The sequence below is a fragment of the Xiphophorus couchianus genome, chromosome 2 (assembly GCF_001444195.1).
Source record: "Xiphophorus couchianus chromosome 2, X_couchianus-1.0, whole genome shotgun sequence".
NCBI lineage: Eukaryota > Metazoa > Chordata > Actinopteri > Cyprinodontiformes > Poeciliidae > Xiphophorus > Xiphophorus couchianus.
The window spans coordinates 31,115,481-31,125,669 of NC_040229.1; the positions used below are offsets into that span (position 1 = coordinate 31,115,481).

General features: G+C 38.2%; 1 protein-coding gene across 1 annotated transcript; it reads left to right on the top strand.

The window, feature by feature from the left end:
• Nucleotides 1-241: 241 nt before the first annotated feature.
• ciao2a (cytosolic iron-sulfur assembly component 2A) lies at nucleotides 242-6,696 on the top strand. Its single transcript, XM_028040744.1, has 5 exons — nucleotides 242-434; nucleotides 3,031-3,195; nucleotides 3,623-3,672; nucleotides 3,937-3,982; nucleotides 5,712-6,696. The coding sequence occupies exons 1-5, from the start codon at nucleotides 317-319 to the stop codon at nucleotides 5,810-5,812; spliced, it is 480 nt and encodes a 159-aa protein (XP_027896545.1). The 5' UTR covers nucleotides 242-316; the 3' UTR covers nucleotides 5,813-6,696.
• The last annotated feature ends 3,493 nt before the right edge of the window (nucleotides 6,697-10,189 follow it).

Here is a 10,189-nt window from a genome sequence, read left to right on the forward strand (position 1 = left end):
TTCTTGAAATGTATTGGCGGTTGGCAAATAACTTAAGGTGCATCACCGCCACCTACGGGTATGGATATGTGGTTCATATAGATATGAACCACATATCCATATGTGGAATTTATATACATGGTAGATAGAGAGAGAGACAGAGAGAGAGAGAGAGAGAGACAGAGAGAGAGAGAGAGAGAGAGAGAGAGAGAGATGTTTCCGGTTGCCCAGTTGGTGGCAGTAATGCTCCATTAGGTTGTTTGCCAACCGCCATTGGACAAAAGAAGAAGTCGGTCTCTCTTGAGATGTTGTCGTTTATTATGGCGCGTGTCAACGAATGGAAATAGTGTCCAGCCGTCTATCACCAGCTCTAGAAAAGATTTTCCAACTGTCCGGACTCAACAGAAATGGCATGAACACCAAGCCGATGGAGGAAAAAGCTCTGGACGTGTACGGTAAGCTAGAGGGTCTGTTTGGCGTTTCTCGCGTCAGACTGGCTGCCAGTCGAGCTGGAAAGATGATACATGGAAAAAGCTCTTCAATTTATTTCCTGCTCCTTTGCGACTACGAAGCTGAAATTGGCTTCCGATTCGGACATTTATGGCTAAAAGGCGATTCCACCTAAATGTTTCGGTACCTTGAGCCTATTTAACCTTAAACAAATACAACACATGGACTAGATTATTCTGCACTAAAGCAGAATAAGACCCAGTTTGTAATTTGTGAAACCTCTTATTTGAATTGTGAAGTTTCCTTAAAGGCTATTTCGTCATTTTTATGAATCTGTGCCACATTAGAACCGCTGCAGCTCCTACACTATAACACCTGGACACTTCAAAACTGGTGTAGATCATTCTATGTTAATTGCAGGCAAAGTTGTAAAGTGAAACAGAATAAATCGTTGCTATACACGAAGCTGAAGTTGGTTTCCGATTCCAGCTTCCCATTCGGGAAATGGCACAAAGGCGATTCTACCTAAATTTTCACCATCAACCGCATCTTTAATCTACTTTAGTTTAAAAAAAAAAAAAACTACAACACCTAGACACTTCAAACTTGGACTGGTTTATTCTGCTCTAATAGCAGAATATTTAGAACAATGTTTGGGATTTGTGAAACCTTTTTTCTGATTTGTGAAACTTCAATAAAGGTTGATTTCATCACTTTTTTTGCTTCTTGATCACTCTAAAACTGCTCCAGCTCCAAAACCACAATACCTAGACTCTTCAAACCTGGACTAGATTATTCTCAACTAATAGCCGAATATTTAGAACAATGTTTGGGATTTGTGAAACTTTTTTTCTGATTTATGAAACTTTACAAATGATCAGATTACTGTACTGAATCCAATATCGAAAAAAAACTCACCCATCCGTCATCAACGACTATAGACCTGTAGCCCTGACGTTGCACAACATGAAGGTCTTGGAGAGACTCCGGTTGGCCCACCTGAATAAGCAGACAAGGAAATATCAAGACCCCCTGCAGTTTGCTTATTGCCGTGGAGTTGGAGTTGATGCTGCCATCATACACCTGCTTCAGCAAACCCACTCTCATGAGACTCTCTTGGGAAGGCAGAGTGCTTTCAGTCAGAGGCTTCTTCAGATTTAGTGCAACACAGACCGCTACAGAAGGTCTTTCCTTCCAACAGCCATTACCATCTACAATACCTCTTTGAAGAATTAATGAGTTACACCAACATTTAGTTTCCCTTTGGGATTAATAAAGTGGTTTTAAATTAGAATTGAATTAGAAAATAAACCCTACATAGAAGGAGTGTGAATAGTAATCTGAAATCAAAGCACATAAAGGTTTCACAAACCCCGAACATGGTTTTAATTATTCTGCTATTAGAGCAGAATAATCCTGTCCAAGTTTGAAGTGTGTAGGAGTTGTAATTTAGGAACTGGAGCAGTTCTAGTGTGATCTAGATACAAAAAGTGGTGAAATCAACCTTTATTGAAGAGTCTAGGTGTTGTAGTTTTTTAACTAGAGTAGATTAAAGATGCGGAAAATAGTGAAAGATTAGGTGGAATCGCCCTTTAGCCATTCCCGAATCGGAAGCTGGAATCGGAAACCAACTTCAGCTTTGTTTGCTATACCTAAGTAGATTTTTCAGGTATTTATATCTGAGTATTTATCTTTCTGGCAACTTTTTACTTTTACTCACTACATTTCAAGAGAAATAGCTGTAGTCTTCTAACATTTTCTCATGTGGCTCATGACTTACTAGAAAAGTATGGCAGACCCTCTTCATGTGTGGAAGACCAGACAAATGGACCCGCATAAACTTGCTATGCCAATCTCCCATAATAAAGAAGACATAAACAAAGGCTACTTGGCTTTGATTCTTCAAATTACAAAATATTTTCTTAATCATTTTCACACCACTCCTTTACATCATTAGCAACACACCAAGACTATTTTTGTGTTGTTCAATATATTTTTGCCATGCATATTCAAAGGTAGTAGAACCATTCCCTCATTGAAACTTGACAAAATAAGGGGGTGGAGCCTGTAGTGATATTACAGGAGTCATCAAACCTAAAACAGGTTTTTCTTGTATTTTGAAGGCAGACACTTATATCATTTTGATCTTCATAGGAAAGTTATTTTAAAATGCCAGGTTTACTGTCCATTAAAAATATGTGGTTATAATGGGAGTCAATTGAACCAGAATGTTAAGTGCACACAAAGTGCATGCATTTTGTTCTACATAACTTACAATCAAAGGGACAAAGAAATTTTAAAAAGAAATTTTAAAACAGTTCTGGCCAATTTTCATAGAATTGACCTTTAGGATGACCGAGATACTGGGAAAAATAATAATATATATAAAAAAAGTAGGATGTCCCATTTTGGGTAGTCAAGGTACCCCGAGGGGTCAACTGTGACAAAATGGCAAAAAAAAAAAAAAAAAAAAGCATACGAAACAACAGAAATTTGCAAAGTATAAATCATTTTCACAGCATTGTATTTCATCGTTCAGTCATTGTAGACATTAAGAGATTTCAAGCGTCTCATGGAAACGTATTTCCTTCCCTCCCTCAGATGTGATTCGATCCATCCGGGACCCCGAGAAGCCGAACACCCTGGAGGAGCTGGAGGTGGTGACAGAGAAATGTGTGGAGATTCAGGAGCTCAACGAGGACGAGTTCCTCATCATAATCAGATTCTCCCCAACCGTTCCTCACTGCTCCCTGGCTACTCTGATTGGTGAGGAAGTCTGCTGATGACAAAAGTCTCCTCCAAACCCACCTGAACACAATGGTGGACGGAGAGCTGATCATATTTTAGGTTTGGAAAGACTCGGTCAGTAAATTGAGAAGTATTAATATACTAAGTACTAAATATTTGTAATTATTACTCTTATTGTAATTATTACTTGTTATTGGTCTGAGTTCCAGTGACGAAGAATTCAGACCAAAGGATTGCAGTTCCACTTTATATTGGCCACAATGAATGACTTACATGCAAGGAAAGATTTAAAAGCAATGTATGTATATCCACTTTAAATAGGTTAAGTGGTCCTCAGATGGAAAAGTTTTAGAGCAGTGGTCTATTGAATAGCATATTTTTGTTTCCTGTTTTGTAGCAGTAGATCTGTTAGTATCTGTGTCTGATAAAGATGTGTTGTCTGCAGGCCTGTGCATACAAGTGAAGTTGCAGCGGTGTCTGCCATTTAAACATAAGGTGAGTCTGAACAGCCCTGACCCAATGGGCAGACTTCATGTTTCTCTTGTCTTCAGAGCAGTAGTTATATTAGTATGCTTTAAATTTATTAAAACTCTTTGTTGTTTGTGATTTTTTTTTTATGTCTCTAAAATCTTTTCTCATGTTATTTGCAATCCTAAACCACCTTAGCTCCAAGCTAGCATTAGTGATCTTTGGTCTTGATGGTAACAAACATAAGTTATTTGATCAATTGTTTTGTTTTTTTCCTCTTTTGCTCTTTAGTTGGAAATTTACATTTCAGAAGGAACCCATTCTACTGAAGAAGACAGTAAGTTTTTATTTAATGAACTTGCACAACACTATATTTTCTCACATGTAAGTATTTAAGGTTTAAATAGGTCATACACTATAAATAAGTTTTTTTCTTTTTGTGCTCAATGCAAAACACAATATTCTTAAACATTCACGTTGCATCATTCTTATACAGCAGCTGATATTTAGGCTTGCTTGTCATTTGATTTCATTTTTATTTTTAACTTCCATCTTAAGTTTTCACTTGGATTAAACTGCTTGGACAAATTGACCACTTCTCTGACCACTTAGCCACGTTCTCTCCGTCTCTCCAATTTGTGTGATTTGCTCTTATTTCAAACTTTTTACGTTTTCTCTCAGCCTTTCATTCTTTCCATAGAAGCTCTAACTGGGCTGGCATTCTGTTTGTGACGTCTTGTCTGAGGGGCCCATCGGCTGAGACACTGCTACCAACAACTGAACATTCTTTTAACTGCTAACATTTTACTTTTCTTTAATATAGGAAGTACTTCTAGATAAATGCTTCTGTTTCTTTATTTTGTGTGTGTGTATGTGTGTGTGTGTGTACTAAAACCCCCAGTTGGTCATGGCAGATGGCCGCTGAGTCATATTCCGCCAGAGGTTAATCTGTTAAAGGGGAGTTTCCTCTTTGCTGTTGCTGCATGCGTGCTCTGTCTGATTAATTGCTGCAAAGTCAGCGACAATGCAAGCGATTTACTGCAAGTCAGTCTATTGGGTTCCATTTGATAGAAAAAGCTTTTACACCGATATGAATAATAAACTGAACTTGACTGCACTTTTTGATAAATAGGTTTGATTGTAATGTTTTGTATGTAACTGTATTGAAATAGATTTTTTTGTAAAGTGCCTTGAGATGATGTGTTGTGTATTTGTGCAACTGAATTAAATAAGCCCGATATTGTCACTGAAGTGATGCTACTCTAAATTTGGTGGCCATCTTTATTTCAAGTGAATGGTATCAAATAAATGTTAAAGCCTTATTTCCTTGGAAAATGCAGATTCAGTATTCATTAATGAATTCCACTTTCCTCCAGTCATTGAGAGTCTTCTACAGGAATCTTCTCTTCCATTTACCTGTTAACAGGAGCATTAGTTGGTTCATGTTTCCTGCCAGTCTGTTCCTTGCCACAGGAAGTCCCTTATCTTGGCTGATTCCAGAATAATTCTTTAGTAGTAATAATGAACAACCATAATGATTCTTGAATAATCTGATTGATTCATTTATTCGATGCCTCAACATTGAGCGGTTCTATTTCTTTATACATTCCTTGATCTGAAAAAAATATTCAACATTTATCACAACAAAGTTGCTGTAAGTCAAAATATTGGACAATATTTTTTTATGCACTGTCCTGTCAAAAATAACTAACAGTTATGTTTGTGGTCTGTGGGAGGGAGACCAACTACTCTGAGTGAACCCACATATTTACAGGAAGAACATTCAACTTCATGCGGACATTTATGGGATGCTCCATGGTGCGTCCCATAAATGAAATCATGACTTGGAAAAACTGCTCTTTGTATTTGTTCTTATCTTTTTCTGGTATTAAGATAGCCTCAAGCATTTTAGTAAGAATTAAAAGCAAAAACAGCAGTAACCTCTGACGGAGCAAATGCTGCTTTTGCAGCAGATGTATCCTTTTTTTGATAAATTGATGGGTGCTTTTCTTTTTATCTTGCTGTTGCTCATTAACTGAGTGAGAACCTTCTGTTCATGTCTGCAGTTAACAAACAGATCAATGATAAGGAGCGGATAGCAGCTGCCATGGAAAACCCCAACCTCAGAGAAATTGTGGAGCAGTGTGTAGCTGAACCAGACGATTGACGGAGGACACCCCACCTGCTTAAAGCAAATTCTTTCTAACCTGCTGTCTTTGTGTTTGTAACGTCCCAAAGCCTGAGAAGGTTTATTTACATGATTCCATTGCATCTGTTTGAAATCAGCTGGACAATAACTGTGAGGAGTTGGCAGATTGTTCTATTATGTTTCTAGAGGAGGGACTCGTCTCACACACAAGTTTAGTTTGAACTGTGATGACAATACGGCACGATAGGAAGTTGGTGTAAAACGAGTGCTGATTGCTGACTTTATCATGTGGACAGCTTAGTGGTAATATTGCAGGAGTTATTTCTCTCTTCCAACTGCTAAGAGACATAAAAAGCTGCATGAGCAGTAGACTAGAGAACATGCTTCCTGACATTCTTCCATCTGACCCTCCATCCGTCTGATTTCCATCCATCATTCCTCTAGTTTGCCATTCTGTGGTAGATAAGTTATTGTATCTTTTTTTGATAAATTGAAACAGAATAAGTTAGAAAATCCTTTCCTGTTCAGGATTTTATTTTATTAAATGTAAATTACCATTTAAATGTACTAAACTGATATGAATACAATTTATGCTTTATTAAACATAAGTGCTTTAAATAAAATTTAAACTTTAAGCAGAAACAAATGTTTAAGGTCTTGTGAGAGGAGAATTTAGTTTTAGTTAGATTTAGTTTAGATTTAGAATTTAGATTTAGTTTAAGAGACCACGTATGAGTATGCTGTCATTCCCTTGGGAGCAAGCTGGTTCATCACTATTCTCTGGGTAATGTCTGGATATAACTCGATGCACTATAGAGTAGAAGTTTCTGAAGTGTTTGAGTCTCAAACATTTAAAGATGATCTCTGATTTGTTTTTGTCAGAATAAAATCCTGAACTGGTACGTGTCTCTGTGGTCTTAGTTTTGACAGTTGCATAGAATCACAATAGTTTCAAAGCAAAATGTGGGCTATAAAATAATAATAATAATAATAATAGAAGAATGTGAGATTCCTCATGCAAACCGACCCATACGTTTACTCGTTTTGTAGATGGGAAACCGGCAATATATCAAATCGAACTTTGATATATTTTGTCATAAGCATTCAAAACAGCAGTAAATTTAGCTGGGGAGCTATGTGTAATATTTGGGGTCCAGTTATATATAGTACATTTTAATGACAACGTTTTTCTGTCTTGGAAATAAATGTAAAGTAAATAATAGTTTCACTCTACTGTACATTTATGAATACTATCCAATTTTGCTCTGTATTCATACACATTAGGAACAGCCAGATATCTTCTGCAATGATTTTGGAAAACAAAAATAACTGTACTGTACATTTAAAATAGATTGCTCGCTAGACTATTTAGAAGTACAAATGCCTAAATAGCGAGAGGTCCGCCATTTTGGAAGTTGATGCGCAGTCATACTGTCCCTGTCAAGTTTTTTGCATGCATGTGACGCACTCGAACCCTTATGTTCACTTCGACTGAGTACACACTTCATAAGGGGGCGTAGGGTGCAGTGCGATTTTTGGGACTCGATGCGTAGGAAAATCTGAGGATTTAAGCTTAACGCCTGTCAACAGTTGTTAGGTTTAGTCAGGGAATCTGCTTCCAGTGGGAGCTTGATGACCTTTTCCCCTGAAATGGAGCCCAGGTGAAACTTGAGGGTCTAATGAGGCAGAGCTGGAGAATCATCAAGACAATCAAATGGCGGCCAAGACCTTAGTATACAAAGTTGCCTCTTGCATCAACCAACATTTTTCAGAATCAGGAAAATAAATCACAAAGAATAAGAGGAGGATATTTATCAAGATAGCTTTTTGTCTGTCTTGTGGTGCTTTAGCTGCTTTAGCTAAAGAATTAAACCAAAATGCCTTTGCCCCCGCTGACCGGATGAGACACCAACCTGTATTTCTACAGCTACAAGGTAAGTGGGATTCGCAACTAATGGTACTTAACATATTGAGTTTTGGCACTGTTCAGACTGACCTATGACTGATCTGGCTTTATACTCTGATCATCAAATGTATGGAGCTGAGAAAGACAGGGGGGAAAAAAAGTAAAAATTGTTCACATAATGAAGCGGGGTCATTTACACTTAGCAAAGCACTTATATTAAAAAGACTGATAGATTTTACTCGTATACTGGTTGGTGTATTGTCATAGTGCTTACTCCCCAACAGTTTAAGACTTTGTAGGAAAAGGAAACAATCAAAAACGTGCTCTGAAAAATGTTTTCTAAACCCGTCACCGTTTTTAAATTTCAACTTATCATTCTGACTTTGACATAAATGAACTGATCGTACCCTGCATCCCAGCTGTCCAGCAGGTGAAACCAGAGTTTGAGGGACCTTTAGCTTGGCGGTATCCTGATCCACCTGCAGAGGAGGAGCCTCGGCATCCTCCAGACTTTGAGCTGAAAATTCCAGAGCCAGCTCAGAGTGTCGGTGCTGTTTGTGGGGAGAGCGCTGTTCGAGTGGAAGCAAGGAAAGACCTGCTGGGGATCGGTAAACCTGCTCCGGCTGCAGATGTGACTCTGGGAGGATGAGAAGATGCCCAAATCTTCATCTTCGAGTCAGAGCTGCATGGCTGTGGCAGCCAGTTGCTGGTGGGGGATTCAAAGTAGATTACTTTTTTCCACATTTCTAAAATGGGTCCGTTTCAGGCCTGCCAGAGTTGTAAGCATGTCTTTAAGAACTCTGTTGTCAAATGTCTTGGCTGTTCATTTAGAAACCAGCTTGACCATCATTTTTAACTCTATTGTTGTTCAGAAGACACTGGAAAGTTGATCTTAACAGTGATTTAAAAGGCAAACTGAAAAATGCAAATTCCATTCAAAAATATTTTCTTATTGACTTAAATTTATCCAGAGTGACTAAAGCAGGGTGATGATAAAGATGATGGGGCCTAGGATTGAGCCTTGGACAGAAATCACCCTACATATGATTTCGGGTATTTTCTACAAAATTTCTTTCTGTAGAAATTGCAGGTTGTAACAGCCATGTAGAGTCACTTTAAATCCTGTTTCCATCTTTAGACTGAAATGGAGACTGCCACATTAAATTTATGAAGGCGTATTATGGATGTTTGTGGAGTGATGCAAACATAATGAAAATGACACAGCTCTTCCGATAAAGTTTTATAAGTGATGGAATATCATTTCTAATATGAATTGATACATTGTTGCTGTGTTCTGACAAGCTGTGCTACCTCATCAGATTTACTTACCATATCTCATTTAGATAGCTATCGGTGCTGTTCCGAAAACCGCTACCATGATATCTATCTGCCAAAGACTGTAGCAGTTGGTGCCAATGTTAAATATAATAATCAGAAATCATTCTTTAAGCGACGGGATTAAAGTGGCGCTTAGCAGTGATGCATAGCAGTTGGGGAAAGTGTGTATATGTACGGAGAGTATTCAGAATATGCATAACAAAATAGCAAAACTTTTTTTTTTTTCATAGTATCCAAAACAAGAAGGGGGTGGTTGTCCAAAGAAAGATATTTTTTTCCAAAAAGGCAGGAAAGAATGTTTGAAAAAGAGAAAAAAAATCTCACTGAAAGTACAGAGTTACTCCAATGTGGTGCAATTGTAGAATAGAAGAATACTGATCAAAAGACGTAGGCTGATGAGATAGAGTTGCAGGTTCGAATGGAGAAAGCAGGAGGAAGGCTGAAGAGAGGGAGAGAGGAAGTGGCACTGGGGGCGAGGGAGAGTTTAACACTAAAGAATAACTAGACTAGGGTGCTGTGGTGGCGCAGGGGCAAAGCACAACCCATGTATGGAGGCCTTAGTCCTCGTGTGGGTATTTACAGGTTCGATTCCCGGCCTGGCGACATTTGCAGCATGTCTTCCCCCTCTCTAATAACTCTCTTTCCTGTCAAACTACGTTCAAATAAAGGCCACTAGAGTCAACAAAACCTTTAAAAGTAAACAATAACTAGACTAAAGAAACATAAAGTGACGAGGAATAACAAGACATAAACTACAATCACTAATAAAGAACTGAAGTGGAAATGGAAACAAGACAGAACTAATTGAAAAAACTAAGGAAAACAAAAAATGACAAAACCCAAAAACCAAACTCACACAGCCCCAGATCCTTGCACAAATTACAAAGGAGTTTGGGCGACGATGGTAGGAGTTCATAGCTGGCGGGTTGCTGATTTGAACTCCTCCTCTGTCTGTCACAGTTGTTGCGTCCACTTCACTCATCGTCCCTACTGGTGGTGAATGTTTGGTGAATGACTGAATGTAGTGTAAAGGGCTTTGGGGACCTCGTGTTGAAGAAGTAGGCAATTTACTATAATTCCCTTTATTGATCAATGCCAGTTTAGACAGTCGACTAAATACTTTCTGACATGTTGTGAAAAGTGGAAGCTGG